General features: G+C 38.3%; 2 protein-coding genes across 4 annotated transcripts in view; one reads left to right on the forward strand and one right to left on the reverse strand.

Annotated features, from left to right (window-relative positions):
* Positions 1-26,695, forward strand: part of DOCK1 (dedicator of cytokinesis 1) — a 325,958-nt gene that overhangs the window by 115,334 nt on the left and 183,929 nt on the right. The window lies entirely within an intron of this gene.
* Positions 1-26,695, reverse strand: part of INSYN2A (inhibitory synaptic factor 2A) — a 53,049-nt gene that overhangs the window by 7,224 nt on the left and 19,130 nt on the right. The window contains exon 3 of one of the 2 annotated variants that reach the window (XM_076339223.1): positions 7,302-7,373. The exons of the other annotated variant lie outside the window; for it this stretch is intronic. Coding sequence (XP_076195338.1) covers positions 7,302-7,373 — 72 coding nt within the window. The remainder of the gene's footprint in view (positions 1-7,301; positions 7,374-26,695) is intronic. 2 annotated transcript variants of the gene reach the window in all.

Consider the following 26,695-nt stretch of genomic DNA (forward strand, 5'->3'; position numbering starts at 1 on the left):
CTCATTAAACACAGGCAAGAACTTTGTAAATATAAGTGCTGAAATTCCTTCACAGTGAGACGAGTCTAGTCCAGGACTGATCAAAAATCTCTTTGCAATTGCAGCTCTAAGATACCTTAGTCTGTGCTTGATCGAGCCCCAGAGCAGAGAACCCTGAGGCTGCTTTTCTGTCATCTTGTTTTCTGCTAGGGCCTGATACCAGTGCAAAGGGAACCCAAAATGAGATTTTTTAAAATTTTTTTTTCTTTTTTTCTTCCTTCCTTTCCCATTTCCCAGATCCTGGTGTTATTTATTGCACAGCATGGATGTGCACTAAACTGACTGGGGAGCCTAGCTGAAACGTGACTCATGATCTAATTTTGTCCCTAGGAAGTACCATTGACTTGCTATGGAAGTTGGGTTTATAGCGAATGAGGCAAAGTGTTGCAAAAAGGTAGAGAGTAACAGTCGGGCAGTTGAATGCTGCCTTGAAAACTATTTTTATACATGACTGTTAATTTTGGAATTGAAGTCAGCGGGAACCTCTGTGGGGTTTCTCTGCTTGATTTGCTTTGGGCTTAGTGTCCCCCAGCCTTTGCTTTTGGTGTTTGTGAAATGGAGTTATTGTGTTTGGAAAACAATGGAGACTCGCATACCATAATAACGAGTACCCCAGGACAAACTTGGAACAAAACTGTTTTCTATGCAGAATTTGAATCATATTCAGGAAAGAAACAGAAACAAAATATATTGAATAGCTGCTCATCAGTGAAGGACTGTGTACTTGGTGCCTGAAGCCCCAGGGGAGAGGAGTAAAGAACTGCGTGACTTTCTAATTGAGCACTCATGGTGCAGTAGTGCTGATCAACGCAGGGTTTGTTTGGCCTCCAGCCATTTTCAGAGGCCCTGAGAACATCTCAGAGGTGCTTTGGGGTTTGTGTGGCACAATATGCCTGTGTGTGCACATGCTACATAATGCGTGCGGGTGAAACACAGTGCTTTCAAGAGGTGTTGTAACTATGTACCTAGGGCCCATTGTATGATAAAGGGGGTGATGTAGAGCCAAGGCGGACAATTTGGACACCTCAAGGCATGCACACAAGGTGGCCACCTCACTCAGGCTGCTGCTTTCTGGCTAATCCCATTTTCTAAATCCTAGCGCTGTGGATTAGGGATTTGTGTGGTGGATTTTCTGGTTTTGGCTTCATGGTTTTTTAATGATTTTGAGATCATATGTTAATGAGTTTATTTTTTGCATGCTGCAGTAGAGTGAACTTTTTCTAATTTTGTTGCTGTATACAGGATTGAAAACAGAGTTTGAGGAGTCGTAACCATTTGGTTTTAAACATACGGACTGTGGGAGGGTTTCTAGCAACAAGCTTAGAAATATGGATGGGGTTTCTTCTTTTCTAACACAGTCATGTTATTAACATGAATCATTTTAAGATATTAGAAGCTAACAGTTGGATATGTTGGTTATGTGTAAGATCACCGAATCGGAGTAATTCAGGCTTGGTACTGGGTTGCTGAGGGCTTTATGCAGTTGTCTCTTGAAACCTCCAAGGATGGAGCCTGCACAGGCTTTGGGCAGCCTGTCCCTCTGCTTTCTGCCTCAGGGGAAAACCTTTCTCCTTCTACTCAACCTGAGCCTTTCTCATTTCAGTTGACACCCCTTCTGTTTACCTTTTTATTACCTAGTTTGTAATGTTAAGGCCCAGATCCTGCAAGCATTTGTAGATTGGCTTAACTCTTTGCATTTAAGTAGGCTAGGTGAAGCAGGAATTAAAGAAGATCACACTGTCTCCTTCTGGGTCACTTTAATTGAATGACATGGCATTAGTGCATGCTACATCTTGGAAGAATGGGATCCAGATAAGCACTAATCACTCGAAAATTAGCTTAATACACTTTTAAGCAATCTCTGTTAAATTTCCTATTTCAGCCTGAAAATCACAAATGCCTAGGGTCCAAAACATTGTCAGCGTTAGCAAGCCATTAAGATCCATTTTTTTCTACTAAGCATCTTACAGTCTAGAGTTAAGATGAGAAAGAATGTAAATTAATTAATGTGGGTAGGAAATAAAAAGATGATGAAAATTACTATTCTCATCATTTAGTTACCTGATTTTACTATACTGATGATATCTTAGGAATTTATGTCTACTTGTCTTATTTTCACTTTGTATTGCCATATTTATTAATTTTAATAATTATCACTATATCCAACCTTTACAAGTGTACTACTTCCATGTGGGCTCTGTACTACCTAGTGAACTTGCATCACCATGATTTTAACCTGTTTTATTTGCCACTGCTGTATTGAGAGTTAAATTTCATAGATTCTATTAATATATTTTCTGTTGAATAGTTGGAGTGCACCTTAGAAGAACTTCAGTATCAAAGACAAATACTGAAACCCAGCATATATTAATTCAAAATTTTAAAGGACTAAATGTAGCCAAATTAATAGTCAACACAGCTTTGAGTCATTTTTCCCTCCAACAACTACAATAGTATAGTATTGATTTAAGTTTGTTGGTCCCCCCTATGCAGAAATTGGCTAGTGATTTGATCTAGTAAAAAGTTTAATTCCAGAAGCTGAAGTTGCCTTGTGAAAGCTATTGAGTACTTCTGACCTTTGTGACTAAAGGGAAATCTAGCATGAATTCTTCAAGATGCTCCTTCACGGAAATAATTCATGATAAAGGCCTTAGAATAATGCACAAATTTTAAACAGAAGACTTATGTTCTCATATTGATTTCTGTTCAAGGATTAAAATTCACATGTGTCCTGGTTTCGGCAGGGATAGAGTTAATTTCCTTCCTAGTAGCTGGTACAGTGCTGTGTTTTGGATTTAGGATGAGAACAAAGTTGATAACGCACCGATGTTTTAGTTGTTGCTAGGTAACGCTTACACTAGCCAAGGACGTTTTAGTTTCCCATGCTCTACCGACTGAGAAGGCTGGAGGTGCACAAGAAGCTGGGAGGGGGCACAGCCAAACTGGCCAAAGGGACATTCCATACCATGTGACGTCATGCTCAGTACATAAACTGGGGGAAAGCTGGCCGGGGGGGCCGCTGCTCGGGGACTGGCTGGGCATCGGTTGGCGGGTGGTGAGCAATTGCACTGTGCATCACTTGCTTTGTGTATTATTATTATTATTATTATTATTATTATTATTATTATTATTACTATTATTATTTTATTTCAAGTATTAAACTGTTTTTATCTCAACCCACGAGTTTTTCTCACTTGTGCTCTTCCAGTTCTCTCCCCCATCCCACCAGGGTGGGGGGGTGGGGCAGTGAGCGAGCGGCTGTGTGGTGCTCAGTTGCTGACTGAGGTTAAACCACGACAACATGGGATGATAATTTAAAAAGGAGCAGAAAGGGCAGTTCCACTAAAAGATAATCACAGAATAGAACAGGCTGTGAAGATCTAGTCCACGTGGGTTTCGGGTGTTACAGAATTGGTACAGTTTCTGCATATCAATGCAATTTCTTCTTAATAGAAAGATTTTGCTAGACTTCAGTATTTAAGTTGACTTTGTCCAGACAACGTACCCTAATAAAACTTATTTTCTATCCTTAAAATTTTCAATGGTGAATCTACATTAGTTTGTAAAAGACAGGTGTAAAAGTTTGTCTTTGTTTGTAAATTTGTCTTTTAGTTTGTAGAAGATGCTTTTGAAACTGCTTTGTGACCTCGGTTTATGAGATATTGATGCTAATGGAATAGATTAACATTTGACACAGATTAACATTTGATAAAATGGTTGTTTATTTTTACTACTTAATCACATTGTTTTACTACTACTTTAAATACTGCCTAGAAATTACTATAAAGACACGATGCTGAATACTTTTTACTGACTGTTTTAGACTACTGCTATGGAATTGGGACTTAATACTCAGGCTTTAAAACCTATAGTGATAGTGTTGCCCAGTAAAGTTTTTCTGCTGTGTTTAAGCCTAGAGCTCCTTAAGACGCAGCACAACTGATCCTGTTCCTCCTGGTGAAGCCTTCGGCATAATGACTCAAGTCTTTCCCCCTCTTCAGAGTAGCGGCTAAATGAGTATTTAATTGGCAGTGGAAGCAGTGAATTGATGTGTGCTGCAGTAGGGGGATGCAGTTAATGTGGCTCATCTCCTGCAATGGAAGAAGGCGTCTGTGACTCCTGTGTCTGGAATTTCTGTCAAGTTCTTGAACGTATTTCTCATAGCAGAAATAAGTAGAATCTTGAGGGAAATGGGGAATCAAATTTAGATGTGTTTCTTTTCCTATTGATTTCTAGAGCAGTTTAAGTTTTTGGTACCTTGTCTTTTTAATAGTTTTTAATGTTTGATCAGTTTCAAATTTATTAAAAAAATGAAAAAGTAACCTGGTTTTCCTTTTTTCTTTAATACTAAGAAGTATGTATTCTTTTCTATATAAAGTCAAAATAAGATGAAAATAGATTTGGAATCTTAGTAAAAAATTGTAAATTTCATATGCAAAATAACTGTATTCTCAAAAACCTATTCTTAGAATGTTTATTAACAGTATTGGCATTTTTTATACTAAATAGCAGCAAAACCCCCTTTTTTTGTCTTCCACATTGACTCTAGCTTTTGTGCTAGATTGTATTAATATTCTAAAAAGTAATCTTGAGGGGGAAGAATTTAATTACATTGATTGTTTCTGCATTCTAGCGTCTCATCTGTGCTCTACTTGACATGATAGGATGCAGTTGGGTAGTCAGTAGGGCAACTTAATCATTCCTCTAAGATGCTGTTTCACTGCAGTTTAAAAATAAAGGTTGAAAGAGCTCTGGATATTTTTTAATGTTACTGTGTTCAAAATTGAATCATATTTAAAAAAAAAAAAGTCAATTATGGAAAAGTTAAGGTTTCCTCTTGAAATTACTGATTTGTCCCATAAGGGCACTGGTTATATTTTTCTTGGGTCTCCCCTATCTACTGCTTGTGTGGAAGAGCTCAAGACAGAGGAGGGTCCAAAATAGGAGCATGTTGTAAAAGCAGCCTGTGGAACATGCAGTAGGTCAGCCAGGACGATCCTCCTGGTCTGACACTTGACATTTACTGACAGCTTGCAGGGTCCAGTGTCCTCAGAGATACCCAGGTTTTCAGTGCCTCTTGAATGGTTTAATCTGAGTTTTATTTTCTGTTCCTAAAAGGTGTTTTGTCTTAAAGAGAAATCACATAACTCTATGCAGCACTTGTCATGCAAACCCTTTGCAAAGGTGCGGTGTGTATCACTGCATCTAGATTTAAGAGTAACTTTAGCATCCTTACTAATGAAATGCTGCACTTCTTTCAGAGGTTTGTTTCAGTACAACAGGAGCAGAAGCTCCTACAAGGCAGCCTGTCTTAGTGGTAGTTTTATCAGTGAATTTCTCCTTTATCCTTTCTGGCTATTTATCTTGTCTTAGTAATTCAGTCTTCTCATAGTTCCCCTGTTTTGCACTGTCTTCTGGTTTTAGACTTCTTGCCTGCAGCTTGTATTCTCCTAGTCTGTCAAAAAGCTGAGCTGCTTTTGGTTAAAACTTCCCCTGGAAACATTGCTTTAGGCGAATGCCCAGCATTGATAGCTTCAGTCCAAATGGCTATTCTGGTGGGAAATGACTGAAGAGCTAGACCTGCTTGCTGCATTGTTAGTCTATTGGTAGGGAAACACTTGAAATCTGCGTTTCTGGACTCATTTCATTTGCAGTGAGAGTCAAGAGGTAGAAACTGGAAGGTTCCTTAACTTTAAATCTGCTGACCAGAAATCAAGACTTTTAAAAATTTCCAATTGGATTTTTTTAGCTAAGAAATAAAAATAGTTTCCCTGACAGAAATGTGCTATGTTGTACCTTCCCAGGTTGCCCTGAGCAAGAAATGGCACAGGGGTGAGCTCAGAAAAAGGGAGGTAGGGTAGGCTTTATGTGCTTCTAAACATTGCTCTAAAGGAAGGATAAATTAATTGGTTCCTTCCCCTGCATGGAACAGCATTGTTCCCTTTTCTAGTTAGCTGCTAAGTAGAAAAGACGGAGTTAAAGTTTTCCATCCTTTTTTCTTTCACTTCTAGGCAGCTAGGAGATAATGTATAAATAGCTCCAGGTCTTCTGCCTAAATCAGAGACCAAGTAGAGAATTAAGGGGTGGAGGGGGGAAATCCTACGCTTTTCAGACCCTGCCAACATTTCTACCTTAAATTTAGTTTGTAGCTTTACTGTACTTAATAGTCATCTTTATACATTTTCATCTGTACTACATTGCCTGATTTTCTGAAATACTCTAGTGAGATGCATTTGTTTTCATCTTACCTGCAATGCATGAAAATACTTGTTTTTTTAAGACTCTAATGGAGGAGGACAATTAAGTTGTTAGTATGAAACGCATCATCACTCATGATGGCTTCATGTCATGCCCACTGCCTCTCTGTTATTCCTTCACTATAATATGGTACATGCCAAAGTGGGTGTCTCAGCTGATAAACTTTAGGAGGGGAACCTCTGCTTTAGAGAAATAAGAAGTGGTATCCTTTCACCTTTTGCACCTGATCTGTTTCTAGTGAGTGAACTTCCAAAGCAGCATTTCCTTCTGAAGGAGAGATTGTAGCAAGTATAGACAATCTTTAACAAAGCCTTTAAGCAGTTCGTAATTTTTTTATCTGTTGGACAGTAAAGAGCAAACCTGTATTCACCTTACAGAACTGCATACCTTCACAGCACGTCTGCTAAAGGAGCTTTTTGTACACGTACAGCAAGTCTTCACTTGTGTGTTGCACGAAGACTGCAAATGTCTGATTTAAATAAGTTAGTGGTGCTGTTCGTGTTGGGCAAGGACGTATTTGCCATGCATGTTTTAAAACTTCTTCACTAATGTAAAAGTACGTAAAAACTTGGGTAGCAGTGTCATTTTACTGATATAACTGTCTAGACTGAATCTGGTTCTCTTTGCTATAAAGTCTCTCTGTCAAAACCACTTTCTGCGTCCAGTTGTTACCGCTATAGAAATTTGAAGTATGTTGACTTTTTGGACAGAAAATGCTCAATATTTCTAGCTATGTGAAAATGAAGTTCACACCTTGTAACACTTCACATCCAAAAGCTACAGAACTAGTACTGACCATAATCATCTATTTTTGAACTGAAAATTTTAGGCTTGGAAACAGGTGTCTGTTGAATTTAATTAATTTAGTGATGTTAAATTTATTTTCTGTTTTTAAACTGTTCTCGTGTTATTGAAAAATCAGGGCTGATGATTGATCTTGCATTAGTTAATAAATCATTACTTTCACCTAGGAAAAAGTGGGAATATTAGTATTTTTAACCTACCTATAGATAATACATGCACTGTTCCTGCATGTGTCGCAATTAGCCGTGTCTTGACCAGTCCGATATGAAAGCCTATAAAGACAAGAACACGAGGTCATTAAAAAGTAATTTGTTTTAACATGTTTTTGCCTTCTATGATACTTTTCATAGAAATCAGAACTTGAGGATTTTTTTCTTAAACTTTAATATTGAATATAAAAATCTAGCCATTGGGAAAACAGGATCAAAAATAGCATATTCAGCTTCACTGAACAATGGGAAGATGATGTTATTTTGGAAAATGAGTCTTTAATGACGGCAAGGAGAAAAGAAAAAAATTATTTCTGTTACACTTTCATAAATTAAAAGGGAAACCAAGTTATGTGAACCTCCTTTTGCATAAAACTCCTCTATACCAAGGTGATGAACCATCACTGTAAACAGACACGTTTACAGTTTCCACAGACATGACAGTGCTGGTTTGCTGGGGTTTTTTTCTGCTTTCTCAAATACGTGAGCCTTTTCCTAGTTATTGGTGGATGTATAGAATGTAATACTGGAAAATGGCATCTATTTAGAAATTTTGTCCCTCAGCAATGAGGTCTGAAGATCTGTTGTAGGGATGTTTATGTCTTAAAAGGAAGAAAATGCCATTTAAATAACATTTCCTGTACTCACCTAGCCTACACCTATCCTTTATCACACTTTGGTTTGAAGTCTGTTACAGCAGTGTCTCTTAATTTACCTATGTATTGTCTCTGACTTGGTCAATTTGAATTAAAAAGGGTTTTTTAAGGTATGCAAGTACTTTTTTGTACATAGAAATGTCATTAAAATAAATACATTAAAAAGGAAATTAAATTAAAATGAAAATTCCTAAGTTAATATTTATATAGTAGTACTTCCTTTTTTGGTAAAATCACAAACTTAGACTCTTTTAAAGTTCTTTTCAGTTTGTGTAAAATACAGACTAGTATCTGCAAAGTTTCTTCATAGTTGTTTTTAAAAGAAATGGCTAAATACCTCATCTGTGGAAGTTTAAAGATGCAGAAAATAGATCTGTTCAGGATTACTTAAGGGAATGCTTCTGAAGTCAGGTTCTGTCCTGAAGCCTGGGGCCTTCCTTACCCAAACAGTTCAACTAATTGACCTCAAATCATTTGGTGTTAGCTTTGCTTAACAGGGGCATCTCTACACCTTCCCTCCCCTTAGCTGCCCTTGCTGTGGGGACAGAGCACCTTTTTTTCTGCTTCCCTGACAACGTAAATATCATGAAAAATCCCGTCTTTGCAAAAAGGTTGACTTAATTTTTATGTGACAAAATAACAAAGCTATATAATATAAAGTATTAATGGGAAATGATACACAAACTGTTTAATGTGCCTGTCCCTAAGATGGCAAATCAGCATTTCCTAAATGCTGTGGGCTACTTATTTATCTTAATGAACATACTGTTTTCTTTGAAAATTATCATCTGGTCCTGTGTCACTTTTCTTTACTATTTTAAAGGTTTGAATATTGGTTTAAAAGTTTGTTACATTACTTACAACAATCTATTTTATATAAACTTACACCTTTGAGAAAGCAATTCACTGGTGTGAACTTGAAGGCAGAGAGTAAACCTGAAGTTCATTAGACCAAGCTTGTCTTCACAGGTGACATTTCTGCTTCCCCTCTGATACTTTGATTATCAATCATTTGGGGTGGTGACATGGCTAAGTGCTATGGGCCTATGAATACAGCTCCTTGGCACAGTGGTAGCACAGATAGCCGTTCATAATGGGGTGAATCTACTTCTTTTACAATAAAGACTTTTTCTCCTTCCAAAAGCAAAATGCAAGGTAGAGTTCTTGCTGTTCTAGTTCTTGTTTGTTATTTGAAGAGGGCTTGGAACACTATGGATTTGAAACTTGGTATCAAGTAGTAAATCAGTGGCCTCAGAAATACTTTTTATTCAGAGGAACATACTCAAATTACCTAGATTGCTAGGTAATTTTAACACAACAGCAAAGCCAGATGTGCAGAAGAACTTCTACAAAGCAGAATGTCTACATTATGTACTATTCCATATGGGAAAAAAACAGTACTGGTTTATATTTGATTATACTTACTTTTTATGCTCTCTGAAAGGGATGAAGTAGTATCTGTTTTTCAGTTCCCCTTTTAAAATCTTTAGGAAGTTGACATTCAAATTGTCACCACACTGACAAACTTGCACTTGTAAAATGTTTTTTCCAAGCTATTGATCTAATACTAAGAACTCTTACTAAAGATAGAACATTTAAAGTTTACAGATCAGTTGATTAAAGCCTTTATTTACTGAGGACATAAAGGGTAGTTAAGAATCGCCTTCAGAAGAATACAGCACAGTTGTCTGAGTGCCTCTTTATAGGTGAAGACATAAACACACTGCATTGGGTGCCACGTTGTTTTTTTCTCACTAGTTTCCGGTTGGGACATCTTCATTCATCTTTGTACGCCTGCAAACTACCGTTCAAATGCACAGTTAATTACTTGGCTCGTAGACTAACAACCTCCTCCTCTCTGCCAGTCTCTCCTGTTTCTGCACAGTGCTGCAGGGTTTATGCTGTTCATGTTTGGCCTGCTTCTCTGCTCTGCTGTTTAAGAAATAATTTAATAATAAGTTTTTTTAATGAGTTTTTCGAAGTCCAGTGTTTATGAAAGCAAATTGTAGTATCCACGTTATTTAGCCTGCTAATCCCTGTCCCCATTATCCTGGACTGCTGTGAGATGAGCCCTGTGACAAAGAGTGACAGTGACATCATCTTATTTGTGAAGTTCCTTAGGAAAATGGTTGGTTGTATTTTAGGGGCATGCCTGGTACTCTGAGGGATTCGCTCTAAAAGAGCAAGGTTTCTGGTGGCAGTTGTAAAAGCAGGGTGGTCAGGTCATCTGTTTACAGTGAATCTTGAAAAGTCTTTTATTTTTATTTTTCCCCCTAATTGGGGTATTAGAGAACCACGGCTTTCACTGTGGGACTGGGGAAAGGTGAGAAATCTTTGAAAGAGAAGGGAGGATGAGTAGTATTCCTGTGTGTGTTGAAAACCATGAGTGGAGAAGAGGAGGGATAAATGAGAGCCCCCAGGAAGAATCTGCAGTGGTGGCGTATCCCAGTGCTAGCCCATTCAATCTGGTGCAGAACTTATGACTTCTTGCTGAAGTGTTTCTATGCGTTTAAACACCCAAATAAACATATTGCAGTATTAAAAATCATACAGATGTGTCTCTGAATCCTTACCTTTCCTGTATGCTCACACCCATAAAACAGAAGTATGTGTATGATCACTATTTTAGTTACTATGATGGTTTACCAACCAGTTTCCACCAGCATCACACCCATCTTAACAAAACCGTAGTATTTTAGTTGTGATAAACTCACTGAATGCTGGTAGGCTGGTTACTTATTTAGCAGAAGCCATAGTATATTTGGTCTTAATGTGGATGTGCCAGTTCAGTCATGAACTATAGTCCTGCTTTCTTAACTGGCAGTATTTCTGATATCTCATTAAAAACAAGGTATCATATACACTTTAGGTTAATAAAGTGTCTTTCCTAAAATTGAGTGTTCAGTATTTTATTTAAATTAGTTTCTAAAGCATATGATGATCTTTAAATGCCCAATAATTCCAGACCTTCAAATACTTTAAAAACTTAGTTGATGGTATAAGGCAGGCTCGTTAACCTGATGAAAATGGTCCTTTGATATAAGTATTTTAAAATGATATGATATTTGGATGATCAGTTTGAAATACTGGTTTCTCAGCTTACACGTTCAGCACTGCTTAGTTTTAGCATCATGGTCATTCACAAACCGTACTGTTCATGGCGATACATTCCCCTCCCCCCCCCCAGTCAGATGTAATTTATGATGAGCTTTTCTTAAAGCATCATTTTCTGTGGTGAATATGTTCAGCTTTTCAGAGATGATTTTCCTTTCAAACTACAGATTTAGTAATGTTGCCTTCTGTGAATCATCCTATTAGTTAGACTTCTTTGTAAGCCCTGAGAACACTACATGGCGTCACAGTGTTTGGTTTCCATAAGGCGGTTTGATAGCTCTTTAGCCAGGACTGTGTTGTGTGAGTGTTAATACAGTATAAATTCAATTATTTCTATATAAATTAAACTCTTCATGAAAGAATTCTGTTGTTGATACCCCAGGGCTTTGGACTTTCACTTTCTTGTTTTCACATAATTATCTACATAAACACTTGCATGGAATTCATCTACTTCATGCCAGCAAAGATTTTACTACTGGCACAGCGTTTCCATGTAAATATTAGGCAATGAGGTTGATTTGCAGTGCAGACTTACTGGAAAATAGAGCTTCCTATCAGTGTTAACTGATAGAAACAGTTTGCGAGCACAGTCTGGATCCTGGGTTCAGGAGAGCAGAGTTCTGGGTGATTATGCTTTCCCTGTGAGATGGAATATTTTGGATAAGTTACTTTTTTCCCTCCCCTTAAAAATAGTTTTAAGTGTATTTGAGCGTAGAAGAGCTCAGGCTAGAGACCAGTAACTTTTTTCTTCATTGGTAAACTACTCGGTGTTTCTCTGTAAGAGTAAATCCTGTAAAACGTGAAGTTTTTCACAAAACAAAGATGCCTACAGAAAATTTGTTTTCTTTTTGGAGAAATGAAAGTGGATTTTGGTCTGTTTTAGATCCAAAGTGGAGTATTTCACTTTTGTCCTGGTTTCGGCAGGGACAGAGTTAATTTCCTTTCTAGTAGCTGGTACAGTGCTGTGGTTTGGATTTAGGATGAGAACAAAGTTGGTAACGCACCAATGTTTTAGTTGTTGCTAGGTAATGCTTACACTAGCCAAGGACTTTTCAGCTTCCCATGCTCTACCGACTGAGAAGGCTGGACGTGCACAAGAAGCTGGGAGGGGGCACAGCCAAACTGGCCAAAGGGACATTCCATACCATGTGACATCATGCTCAGTACATAAACTGGGGGAAAGCTGGCCGGGGGGGCCGCTGCTCGGGGACTGGCTGGGCATCAGTTGGCGGGTGGTGAGCAATTGCACTGTGCATCACTTGCTTTGTGTATTATTATTATTATTATTATTATTATTATTATTATTATTATTATTACATTATTATTTTATTTCAAGTATTAAACTGTTTTTATCTCAACCCACGAGTTTTTCTCACTTGTGCTCTTCCAGTTCTCTCCCCCATCCCACTGGGTGGGGGGGAGTGAGCGAGCGGCTGTGTGGTGCTCAGTTGCCGACTGAGGTTAAACCACGACGACTTTGTACTGAGTGAGATGCCTGGGAGCAAGGAGTTCCCCCCAAGCTATGACTCCAGTGGGCAATGACTTCACGTAAAAATAATTTCAGTATTAAGCCTTGCAGCTCATTTTACCAATCTTAATGTCTTGATTTTGGGAATGCTTCATTAGTTTAAGTATAAGAAGTATTACATTTTATAACTTGCTGTAGTCTCTCCCTTTTTTCATCTGTTCTTCAAGAAGGTTAAACTTGATCATTGCGAAGTTGTGCTGACCCGTCTGGTGTGTAAGCTAGGGCACCTCTGCTCTGCTGTACTGCTACTTCAAGGTGTGGATGTGGCCGTAATGCCTAATCACCCTTGGGAAGAAGTTCATCAGCCTTAAAGTGAAATTGAGATCTAGTTACATTTTTGGTACTGAGGTGTGACCAAAAATTGTGAATGTTGAACGAGAGGTTGTCGATTTTGCCCTTCTGGTTGTCATCTCTGTCTCCTGGCCTCATCCTGGCTCTCCTTGTGTGGTGTGGTCCCTTGGGTGCTCCTGTGGGCTTTTCAATGTGGAGTTTTGCATGTTTGTGCTGCAGTATGGACTGCTCGCTTTAGGTCTCCTAAAAGATGCAACATTTGGAATCTGCTGGTATTAAGATGTGAGGTGCAGTCAGAGGGCAGCACTTGGCATCTTTACCTTCTAATACAAGTTCGTTCTTGACATCCAGTTCTGACTTCCATGAATAAGACCCCACCAAATCTAGCCCCTTCCCCCACCAATCATCAACTCTCCATTTTTTCTTCAGTGATCATAGTAAGAAAGATGTTCTAGTTTATATTTGGAAAAATATTTATCTTGTGGATGCTGAAGGAAATCTTTTGGTTTAATTAGGTTGCTTTCTGGGTAATTGGCTAGAACCTGTAGTACATTATGATTTTTTTTCCCAAAAACAATAAAGAAAATAGACTTGAGTAAGTGTGATTTTTTTTTTTTATTTTTTTTTTTTTTTTTTTTTATCCTATCAGTATAGCAAAGTAAACACGGCACTGTTCATTCCTGGTTTGATGGGATGTATGCTGGTCTGCAGGAAGGGAACTTGAATGCATATACTTGAATGTTTAATCAGCTTCCCTGGTATTCATATTATTACTATGTTTCATACTACTTTAGCATCTAACGTGTTTTGATATACACTAACAAGAAGTCATTACTCTAATAGCTTCATTCTTTGATACCTTACATCTTGTATTTTCTGTTTTCATATGGATGTGCACAGATGGGCATGGTTAGTCTCGTGAATTATATGGTGCTGTATGGTCAGGTTCTGGAGAAAAGGATGGATACAGGTTAGTTGTGTTGCTATTTCTGCATCTAATTGGCTGTGTCACCTTGGGAAGGATTATCTCATCTCCGTACTCAGTTTTTCACGTATGCTTGCTATCTACATTGCATTTTATTTTCAGGAGGCTTTCATTTTATTGCCTTTCTTTTAGCATTCTTGGCACAACCTGAGCTTAACCTCAATTAACACTTCCAACTATTAAAATATTATAATGAAGACCAACCATTTTGCTGACATGGACTGGCAGTAACTAATAATAGGCTGCAATTTTCAGAGCAGCCTCAGGGAATTACACCCTCTAAATGCCTGTGAAATGCAGAATTCGTGCACCTGCTTGAGGCTTTTTTTTTTTAAAATACCAACCGTAACATCAAAATCTTTGCATTTGAGTAGTTTTTTGCTCGTATAAATTGGAGACCCCAATGAGCTGAGAGAGGGAAGCTCAGATCTGTATATGCTGATTTTTTTTCTATTGTTCAGTAGGTAGCTAGTGAAGGGGCACTAATTCAAGTATCCTGGACATCTATTAAAAACAAAGAAAAAAAATCTTACAAAGCGATTTGGAAGGACAGCTCTGTTACATCTGGATGTCTTCCCTTATCTGCTGGGATGTAGGGAATAATTCATATTAATTGAGTTACTTAATGGCATGATTTTACAGAAGTGGCTGTGCTTCAGAGCGTGTTTATGCTCTGATGGGTATGCTCTTTAGATGATACTGATGTTCATCACACTTCTGATGTATTACCACCAACAAGGACAAATAAACTTCAAGAATTTTTTTTTGTTGATGATGTTTTTATTAAAATATACTGAAACAAATTATCTTAAGAAGGCAGTGGGCCTTTGAAGTGGTTTTGAAGTGACAGCTCTGGCCGCGCTGAATAGCTGAGGAAGTATAGGCCATGGTTGTCCTTAAGTCTCTGCATAAATGGGTATTGTATTTCCATGCATGGCCTAGTCCTGCTGGGACTGTTTATAGCATTGCTAGTTAAACACACTAATGTTATCTGTCTTCACAGAATGATGGTTTAAAAATAAATAGTCTGGTGGAGAACTTCTCAAAACCTTTGTTTCCTACTGTAAAGTATTACAGAGCTAATATTGCTAATAACTATGCTTCAAGAGAAAATTATCCATACTTACTATTACCATAATTTGCCTTTTGACAGAGTAAGATGACTTCACTATGTCACATGTGTTTTAGTTGTCCTTACAACTTGAATAAGTCATGTTTTAGCTATGTAAACTGCAGGAAAATCACTTGTATATGTTTTGCAGGTTAAAATAAATCCTGCTTTGCCATATAGGTTTAGTCTAACCTAGGTAAGATTTGCCATTCTAGCTCGATGGGAAACCTCATATAAACGTATTTGTATCAGCAAAATCATGTTTCTGTTGGATTAATATCTGCCTCTGGTTCCCTTAAGAACTTGCATTCTGCCGTCAAACCAGCAGGTATGTACAGGTATAGAACACCTTGGGTCAGCCTTTGGCTCATATAAAGGTGTTCTGAAAAATCACTTGCCCAGTAGACCAGTAGAAAAATTGTTTTAGCCTTACTGCTGCTGTGTTTTCATTACATTCATAATTGCCAAATAGCAGTTTTCATTTATAGATGATAGCGGTACAGCCCGATAAAAATCAAGAGTAGTGTTGTGCTTTGGGCAGTTATCTTGAGGCTTTTTTGTTTGATGTCTACAGCTGGATGCAAACATTGAATTGTTTCATGCTTTTCAGAGGTATGTTGGATTTTGGTGTTTGGTTTTTTTTTTTCCTTTTCCCTTGTGTTTGTTGGCATTGCTTATTTGGTTCCCCAGTACAAGCCCTGGGAGCATCCTTGGTGTGCCTCCCCGTAAACATGGGCCCCTTACTTGTGTTTCAGAGGATCTGCTCCCCTTTATGTGACAAAGCAGGGGTTAGCTCCACCAGCAGTGTGGAAGTCCTTGGACTATTCAGAGCAGCTAGAGAGAGAGGTGCTTCAGTGTGCCCTACATCAGGTTAGGTTTTCTTGTGCTGTGTTTAATTATGTTTGCAATAGATTGGATGTGTTACAATTACAAGTAGAATCCAACTCTTTGTTACTGCTCTGTAGGTCTTTGCAGAGACCCAAGAAGGGCTGTGGAGCTGTCTCACACCTCTAACATATCTACCCAGCTGGAAGCTGTTGCCTGAGTTTCTTAGTGAAGTCATACAGACTTGTAGTCAGGATTTGCCTTCATGGTGGTTCCTTCCCAGCACAGCTTTTCTGGGAACCATCAACATACTTATCAGCTGCAGCAAAGCTCAGTGCCTGTGCACTGGAGCACACGTGCAGAAATCCTATGGTAGAGAGCTCAAGCACAAGCCAGTTTGCTTCTGGGGTATGTTGGGAGCTGGGAAGTACTCACTGAGAACCGCACAGGTCTAAGCAATAACAGCTATGTGCCCCTGATCTGAATATCACAGTGCCAGAGTGTGGCATTAAACCACGACACAGAGGCATTGGGTACTTGGATGCAATGTTATCCTGTCCTTCTTAGCTTAGATCCCTGAGGGTCAACATCAGTGGGGTGGTTTTCTTTAAGTAGTTACTGTGTGAGGATTAACTAAACCTTAATGAATACGGTTTTCCTCTCTCTGAGGAAAATGACAGCCTGTGAGTTGCAGGGAGTGTGGGAGGTAGCCCCCACTCCCTGGTAGGCTGGGCAGATGCGCAGTGGCACGGTTAGAGGGACCAAGGATCAGTCTGTACTGATCAGTGAGTATGGCCAGGCAGCCTCTGGCTGTCATCAAAATAGTGGGCAAGACCCTAGCTGTCATGCTGGGTACAAGTACGTTTTAACACAGACAAAAAAAAAAAGCAAAAGAAACACTGAACAAATTCACTAACTAATTTTTGAAAGGTTATTTTAACTGACGGCAGAGGATGAAAGCAGAAATCCTCTGATGCTCTAAAATAATCAGAATCTTTTTTCCACTTTTTTTCCCTATCTGTCTTGTTATTACAGGGCTGATATTATTCATTTGGTTTCTGAAAATACTTTGAAATGTACAGAAGCTCAATGGTGAGATTTTTCAGACTGTTTCCAAGACAGTAGTTTGTTGTCTTTTACTGAATCCTGACAGTTGGAAGCAGATGACTAATTTTCTTTTTGAGGTATTTGCTCTGTGGGTGTATGGCATGACTCCCAAGACAGCAATTCAAGTGCTTTCACCCCGTAAATACATTTTATATTATACTCAGGTTAGTCAGGGAGTGAAGGGTTTTAAAAAAAGTACATATTTTAATAGGGCTGTCTGGTGATTTGAAAAAACCCACTGAGAATGGAGAGAATTAAAATGTATTTCAAGTGAAATCACAAAATCTTACAGCAATTAGGTACATACAAGGTCTAGCGTCTCTCTTGAATATTTGTGCCTCTGTTGTCTCATCAGAAAAATCAGGAGGATAATTAAAATGTCAACTCTTTGTATTAATAATAACTAAGGGAATTTGTTTGCTCTAGCTGAGTAGCAACTATCGCTGGCGTATAATTCTTAGGCCAAACACTTCCAACAGGTTATTGGGGAGCTCACTCCAGTAGTTATGCTAAGATGAGGTCTGTCTCTTTACCCTTTGCACTCTAAATCTCTCTGCTGTGACTTGCTCCTGACCTCAGAGCATTGTTAGTCAGATGCCCTGAGGCTTTTGAACCTGCAGCTCATCATCAGGTCTGCTGCACCTGTCCTTTTACTGCAGCTTCGGAGCATGTTATGTTCCTCTTCCGAGTTCCCATTCCTCTTCCACCCCCAAATCCACCTAATTTTAAAATTAATTTCTTCTGCATGTAATTTTTGGGACTAGCTGGGGCACTGTGTTCAGTGGTGTAGTCATCAGGCAAAAATCCCTGCCTCACAACCTCCCTGTTGCTCCTACCCTGAGCTGAATTGTTTCTCAACTCCAGAGTGATTATTTAACTCCCTGCACTGTGGCTAATAGCCCTTCATCAGCCACAGCACAGAGATTCATAACTGCACAGTTTTAATGCAAATGAAATCCTCTCAACCAATCAGACCAAAGGGTATTTCATAGGTATGAACTAATAGTGCGTTTTCGGGTGAATAACTGTATTAAAACACAACACCGTGGATTTTGCTTGACTTGGACTTTTAAATTAAGACGACTGCTAACAGGCGTTGTTTCTAGAAAGGAGGGAAGATAGGAGAAAAAAGAAGTCTGTGTTATTTTTTCATAATTTCAAAGTGATTGAGATTTCAGTGCAAGCTGAAATACTCTGTGTGCATTATAAATACACAAGCCATACTAGATGCCAACCAAAGAGCTTGTTTAAAATTCTAAATATTACGCAGTAGCATAAAATCAAGAATATGGAGTACTATTGCTGACCACTGTTCTTGCTGATTGTGTACTACTTGCAAGAAGGATGGGGAATTGTATGGAGAAAAAAACAGCAGGAAGGACCCTGGAAGTGCTCAACTCTTTTTCTGTTGCAGCTCGAATAACTTTGCAGGTCTCAGTACTTTCTATTTTCTCATTTCCTTAAATAATGGTAGTTTGAGATTTCACTGCAGTACAGGAGAATCTGTAGAGCAGCAGTTCGGCATTTGCTGGAGCTTTGTACACAGATGCTCAGAAAGCCTCATCCCTGGGAATTTTTTCTGAGCTTGTATGGATGACAATGAAGTAAACAAATCTCTTCGCATTTACCGAAGAAATGACCTAAGTCATGCCAGGTTGAACTATTCCGGAGTGTAAATTGCCTTGTTAATGTCAAAATACCTCTGCTCATCTCTACAATCTAGTCTCTCGTGCTGATGAATTATTAGACCACACTCAGCTTCTATTGCATCTTCTCAGGATATTGGAACTAAGAGAAAAAAACGGTTGTATACCCAACACAGTGCTGTCTGTCGTCTTCTGGTTTGTTCATGCAGCAAGTGACATGATGAAAAACATTATCCATCATCATCTTATTAGTAAAAGAGGGCTAAGTACAGCTGGACATGTTTGGAGAGATTTCCAACCTCCCTTCGAACAGTAGTTTTCCTTCTTGGTTGACCTGTAACACAGCTGATCCCTATGCTGCTGCTCCATGAGATGCAAAAACAAACCATCACAATAAGTGGCTGCAAAAAGCTCTGAATTGTCCCAGTTTCACTGAAGTATTCTATGGAAGAAATGGTTCAATGACAGGGAAGAGTAACCTAGTGCTGACTACGGACAACAAATACCTGCCCATGCCCCTGTGTTGGACTGCTCTGCATATTTTTACTTGGTTATCTATTTACTCATCTGTCTTCAAAATTCCTCTGTATTTGCAAAGCCCAAAATGAAGTCATTAAGAGAAGTTACAGAAGAGTATAGACCTCCTTAATTTTTTCAAGGTCTGAGCAGTTTCTGGATCTGTAATTAAACAAAGAAGCCAGCAGTGACACAGAGGTGGCACGCAGGGAGGATGGACAGACACATGCCTAGGGAGCTCCTCTCTTAAAAGATGTTATCCTCCAGTTTCTGAAATAGTCCACAGGTATTTGAATCCAGCTCAACTCTTCATCGTCTCCGATGCTTGCTTACCCTCAGTTCTGTGAATGTGTTGCAGAGGAGATTTTTTTAAGACTGAACTGCATGTTTACGTCTTAATTCTGGAACCTGGGAGCCTAAACAGTTTAAAAACAAAATGCCCCTCTCCAGACAAGTCTTTTTATTAAAATTGTCCAGTCAAAATCCATTTTTCCCTAGTCAGGATAAGAGGTAAGTATATCTTTGTGTAAGCACAGGGGCTCAGAAGTAGGTGTCAATTAGAAATCTGGGGATTAATCTCTCAGCAAACAAACAGCAGTGAGAAATTTGACACTATAAAGCTCATTTTGTCTCATTTTTACATGACTGGATAGGTACCTGGCTCATTGCTCTGTCTCTTTGGATTCTAATACTACCGACGGTCAAAATGCAGTTATTAAAGGATTATTCTAATTGTGTAAAGTGAAAACTGGTAATTCAGTACCTGAGTAACATCCTCTTTAAAAGACTGATTTAGCAGAAAAACTCTCCTTGCAGGTATGTAATTTGGACAGCTCAGTGACAGTTGGAAAAGCTTCCCTTATGATCTGCGGTAATGCATATGGATATATTTAGCAAGAATGTAGTATGCTTACACTTTTTTTAATCATTCATTATGAGACTTCATCAGTGTTTCCAGATTTTGAATTGTGGAAATTTGCTTTTATTACAACTTTGTGTCACTGCAGCCAATCTGATGGAAAAATCCTGAACCTTAATTTCACTTCAAAGCCTGAAGTGTTGCTGAACCCTGCTGAGGGAGTTGTGGTGGTGAATGATATTTCATCGTGTTTTTAAAGTCTATTGAATTGCAACTAGATATAAATCAAATTATTTTTCTGAATACATCAAATACTTTTTCTTTGAATTGTGCCTGTACAGTATATACAGATAAATACTGGAATATATTAGCAAAATAAGTTATATTTTCTGAGACTTAGAATGTTCCTAGTGTCATTTTTTGTGAGAAAACAGAGTAAGCATTAAAATCAAGTAACTTTGCTAAAAAGATTATGTTTCTTTTTGTTTGTTTGATGTTTATTCCACATACTGGTTGTTGCTAACAGTTCACTTTTCATTTTCGTTCATCATTGTTTGCTTGTTGAAAACCTCCTACCACTATATTCCTAACAAAGGATGTTTAATAGCTGTAAGCTAGCTATGACAGTGGGGTTATTTAACACAGTGCTCTTTATCTTAAATGTTATAGTATCTAGGTACTCTGAGTACGTCTGACATATGTTCCAGGAATGTCTGTGAACTGTGAAAGTTTGCCGTTTTTATTCACCCTGACAATTTGAGCTGAAGCTTTGATTATGATCAACAGAATAAATTTGTCAAACTAATGAAAAATCCTATCCAAAGTATAAATCTCATCGTTTTGAAGGTCTATGAAATACTGTCCTATGAAATACTCAGGTTACCTGCCCTTGTAGATCTATACTCCAGATTGTTTTTTGGTGATCTAATTCAGAAAAAGTGTAGTATGAGGTTAAACCTTGGGTGATGCTGGATCTTGTACCTTGAATGATACTGGATCTTTTAATGATTGATCTTATATAATCAGCTTTCATTTGGGGTTACTGAGAATTTTAAATAAGAGGGCTCAAGGGTGTTCATGTGGACTGACAGTAGGTATTGAAATAGTCTCCATTAGGAAATACGCAGTTTTGGCATATAATGAAACTGTTCCAGTGATGAGGTATGTCGAGCTGTGAGAGGCGTTAGTGTGTAGCGTATTGCTCTGCCATGTCTGCTTGATTTGTGCTTGGGGGAAATACAGAAGGGAGGAGGCTGGACTACTGTTTCATAGCTTGGAAAACCAGGTTACTTATGGTGAGGGCAGGTAAATGGACTTTTATGGCGTCTTAATACTTAGCCTGCTTTCCGGGAAGAGTAGGTGAGCATCTGAGTGATGGCTGAGGGATGAGCTGTAATTGGGAAATGAGCACAGGGCAAGGGGAGAGGACCTGTCATGGGTCCACCTGCAAAGAATTTGTCTTAAAACTGCTTTAGTGACTTAACGGAAAAGCATAAATGGTCATGGAATGCATTTTGCTTGAATATGGCTCAAAGTTTAGTGTGACTCAGAACACCTTTTGGGCAATGACAAAGCCTGACAGTTCAGCTATTAATTATTAGAATTAACTGTATACTTACAAAAAGAAAGGGAGTAGTTATATGAATGGCTGTAAGAAAAGGAAGAGAAGGGTGTTCTGTTGCTGTTGGAACTAGAAAATAAAAACTGCTACTATAGTAGTCAAATGCTTCACTCTAAGACTGATCTTTGTGGAAACAGCAGAGAAAATGGTATGTATGGATTAGATTTTAAAAAGAACACCCAACCATCCACTGGCCCAAGGATTGCAGGATCCACAAAGCACTGATTTGTGCAAAAATTATTTCTTTTCCTTGACTAAGGAAGATGCATCCAAAGAGATTTCCTGTCTCTGCCTTAGGTGAATTGTTACAATCTCCAAGGTGTCTTGGTACATGTATGTTCGAGAAAGATCTGTAAACGGTCCATGCTCTGAAATACAACAGCTGTAGTGAGGATAAAGAAATGAGAACGTAGGAGGTGGTTTCAGGTAGAGTAATAGTCAGAATGAATGTGACCGCTCCAAAGGACAGGCAAATGGATGTATGTAGAGATCACAGAGTTGAAAATAAAGGTAGTCATTGTAGTCCTTTTCCAAAGACTCCTGTGACAGTCTCTTAAAACCTGGTGGCACTCAGTATATGATACAATTTGTGCATCACAGATGGAATTTGTTGTATTCTTTCTGGTTTTCCTATATTTATTTGTAGCGCAGCTGTCTTCTCCTGTTAAGCTTATCTATCTATTGCTTCCCTCCATTTCCAGGTTTTCTCTTAGAAATGATTTTCTTAAACTTTTCCTTTGCCATGTCTGTAATTGAAAAAGCAAAACAAAACCAAAGGGGGGGGGGGGAATCCTGAATGAAACCATGTCATACTATTTCTGCAGCTAGCACATTTACTTCCAATGGCTGTGCTTTCAGAGCCTATATTCTTTAAGCTTTCTTTTCTCCTTATGTGAAATAAGGAACTCCCCAGTTTTAAGAGTATTGGCTCATGTGTGTAGATGGATTGAGTTAGACAGCAGAGGTTGTTACTACCTTTACTTGCTCTGTCTCCTTTGTCTGAGCTGAATAGCTGGACTGGACTTGAAGTAGCTTCTGAAAAGGAGAAAAGCAAACAATCTAGGCAATAATTGCTTTGGCTATCTGACTTTCATTTGCCATCATTCCTGAGTCAGGATGATAAGTTTATGCTCAGCTCTTGTGACCTTGAGGATGATTGCTTGCAGCATTTTTAAGACAGAAGTATTTGGGTGAGGATGCTTTCTCTGTACTGGGTGAAGCTGTCCTCTCTTCTTTGGTTCAAACGTCCATCCAGACACACACGGTGTGGTTTATTTTCTGCTTAGAAATGATAATAAGAGACACAAATATCTCTTATTCATTGGAAAATGTGAAATGACATTTAAATTCCATCCATGAGAATATGTTCTTTCAAAGCCTCTGCGAAGGAGCCTGGGACTGCTCGTTTCATGAACGTTTGCTGAGAGCTCTTTAAATTCCTGAACCACTGTCGACTAATAAATGCATATAAATTATCTCTGAAACAGGTTCATTTAACTCTTGTCTAATATGTAGCATTTGGCCTGTCAGAGTCAAAATACTGTGACTTATTTTTGTATGGCAAATTGAGTACTTTGTTTATTAAAATTGCTCATTTGTTATATAATGAGAAGGGCCTAGATTACTTTTCATGGTAAGGATTTAAAGGGCAGGTCATTGGTGTTCTCCAGCTGCAAAATATTTTGATTATCTGTTCATCTTCTGTTATATATTTCATAGGTGGTAGTTAGGTTTTGGAATTAGTGACTTGCATTTTGCTTTCAGTCCTGTTGGCCTTAGTGAGGCTCCATACAGAGCAGAATTTGGCTTGCTTAACTGAATGCACTGTATCTGAATACAGACAAATATGTCTATAATTGATACAGATTGCTAATAGTTTACTAGAAGATAAAGCAAACATCATTTGGAGCATGAAACTGGTTTTGTGTTGTAAAGCTGCACCTTGCATCATGTAACATTCTACATTTTTTCAACTTTGAGCTGGGAGTCTTAATTGAAGCTGTAGCTCTGTTACTTTTATTCATGCATGACTTAACACAGACATCGCTGAATGCCTTTTGCTGTGACGTAATTTTTTTTTTTGTAGAAGCTTCTACGTAGTAAGGTATAATTACCATTTTGCCAATATTTAGTAAATAACGATACACATAAGAAATACACAGTTCTAATGATTTCCTTTGATACTGAGGGGGTCATAGGCCCGTGACAAAGATTTCTACCCCATCCCCAAATCTACTATGTGTTATTTAGATAGATCTAATGCATTAAAATTATGCAGTGCCTGATGGTTTAAGAGCTGTGTTTCATGATGGCCCGAATTTTGCATTTTGTGACCAATAAATGGGGCCTGATCCCAGGCCAGAGGAAGAGAGAGGTCATGTTGCACCCTCAAAGTCTCAGATTTGGCAGAGCGACGTGAGCCCTCAGCTCTGTCACGTGTTAGAGCTGCTCTGTGTTTCTCTTCTCCTCCGGTGGTTTTTCCCTTTCTTTTCAGCAGAGTTGAGTTCTGTATGTTGTTGCTAATTGCAGATAATGTAGTACTGACATTTTGAAAAGTATACATAGGTGATATCCACCCAAAGGATGATACTGCTATCTTCAGAGATGCTGATACAGTTTTGCAGGCATAGACTCATTTAGTGATGAATTGCAGTAATAGCAGTTCAAGACCTACAGCATATTAGTGAAAATGAATCCACTGAGCACTAGTCCCACGGTACTACAACAGCACTTAAAGAACACTGATTTTCTTGAAAGGACAAAAATCTGATTAAGAGATTTAGCTGTGGATTTTGGTTTTTGTTTTTTTTTTTTTGTTGTTGTTGTTTTTTTACACCAGCAGTGTGTTATTTGTATTTGTTTCTTGATGTATGTTATTGTAAGGAATTTAATATACATAAGAAAACCAGGAGAGTGCCATAAACACGGAACATTGTTTTCTGTTTTAGCAGATGGAAGACTCATATGTGCTGCAATAAGCAGAGACGTAGCAGTAGTACTGCTTTTAATTTCTTGTTATAAACTGACGTAACACCTGGCTATAAAAGAAAAAAAAGATGAACATGCTAAAATTGAGAAGATACGTAATAGTGTACACAGTGGTGGGTCTCTGTGGCAAAAATGTTGTAGAAATGAATGCAATAATTGGAAAGAATTATCCTAATAAAAGGATGGGGCAACCTATTATTGAAATAGTTGTCTAATTTGAGGGAAATAGGGATAAAGACAGGCTTCATGTTAATAATGCGTTGGTGCTTTGCATGAGAACAGAGTGTTCTTTCAGCTCTGGAGTGTGATCAGTGGAGGACAGAAATGTCCTAAGCATAATGCTGGACTCCTTTGTGCAATCTCCTTTAAAATCACCCAGGAGCTAGAAAATTAGAGGGATCTGGAACACCAGAACTCCTAAACCAGGAGAAAATACGCCAAGTATGCATATACCTTCTTTCTTCCTTCCCCATCTCTACATCCTTCATGTCTAGCTGGGAGGGGGCATGTTTGGGACATGCCTAGAGCATATAGAAAAGTAGCTGAAAGCGGCTCCAGGTGGAAACCCTCTTCTGCTCTCAGTAAGTTTTAAGGCAGCACCTTTGTATGTCGTTGTGTTTACAACCCCCCATCTGAAATCTTACTTTGATTTGTAGACACTTTGCTTCCAATTTTTATAATTAACCTCGACCACTGGTGTAACTGCCACTGGTTACAGTTAATGTCAAAGAAACATTAAAACATTTTAATTGTCTCTTCCACATACCACAACATGTTTGAAAAGATTTCAAAATGTGTGATGTATCTGTAGATGGTGATTTCACCATTGCTGGGGAACCTATGGCGGGGGAAAGTAAAGGAGTGCTAATAAATAGGCTCTTTTTGGTCAAATATAATGTAGTCTTGCAGACTCTAATACTCAAGTCTGTGTGTATAAGAGGCAGTAGAGATATTCTGAAGAACCGGGGTTTATGGATAGTTCCACAATTTTAGGGCTAATATAGGCTACAGCTTTGTCAGGTTGACAACTACAGAAGGATTATTTGAAGATATGAGCAATCATCGATACTTTGGGCAAGATCTCTTTTGTGCTGAGGGCAGGGATACACTCCTAATGTTAAAATTAGGGTTTAAATGGGTCTGCTTATGTGAGAGCAATAAAAAAAAAAAAGTGCTTGCTGCACCTGTTGCTCTACTGTCTTTGGGAAAAGATGAAAATTTGATATATAAGTGTATGGAGGAAGCACTGGTATTTGTAGCAGATGACTTTGTGGGTAGATGCGTGTGTTCATACACACAGGGTTCTTGATCAGATGATGAGTTATGATGAAGAAATATTTTTCTATATTTGTGATTTGACAAGCAACATGCCACTTCTTTCCAATTCTCTTGCGGTTTCTGTAAGTTAAGAAAGTCAGAGGAATACTTTTTCTGAATAATAATTTAAAGAAAAAAAAAAAATCAGTAAGCCTGTGTTGCTTTCAGCTATAGATCAAGAAGTTTCCCAGTCTGACGATTCAGGATTTGACGAGGTATTCTAAAAAAACCATAACCAGCTGTAAAATAAACTAAAAATGCTAAGGCTGCGTTGACAGCATTGTCCAACAGCTAAGATGATTTTTTAATGAAAAACATTTTGAATTTTTAGGATTAACAAGATGATTTCTACATTCCTGGGGAGAGAGTTGAATTACAACTCTTAAGATGTACCTGTTTGACTCAAATGAAAACATATGCTGCTTCAAATAGCACGAGCTACTGGTTTCTAATTTTAAAATCCAGATTTCTTCTGACAAATTATGATTCAATTACAGAAGCATTTAAAAACACACAAACAGCACACATACATTCTGAGGTGCATTCATTGAATAAAGATAAGCGAACTAAGGCAAGTAAGTCTGCAAAATGCTTGTTAAGGTAATATAAGAGATGGGTTGAACTGTCTAGGTAAAGGCTAAAGACTGTACTGTGTTATAGTAACTATTATTTGTAATGCCTTACAGGTTGATTTAAGTGATGTAAGTTAGGGATAAACAAAATTTTGTTTCTTTATGCTTGAGTTTTTCATGTGTAGAGTAGTGTGAATGCTGTAAAGACGATGGATATTCAGTTTTAATTTAATTTCCTTCTGAAAGAAA

This window comes from Aptenodytes patagonicus, chromosome 5 (assembly GCF_965638725.1).
Source record: "Aptenodytes patagonicus chromosome 5, bAptPat1.pri.cur, whole genome shotgun sequence".
Classification (NCBI taxonomy): Eukaryota; Metazoa; Chordata; class Aves; order Sphenisciformes; family Spheniscidae; genus Aptenodytes; species Aptenodytes patagonicus.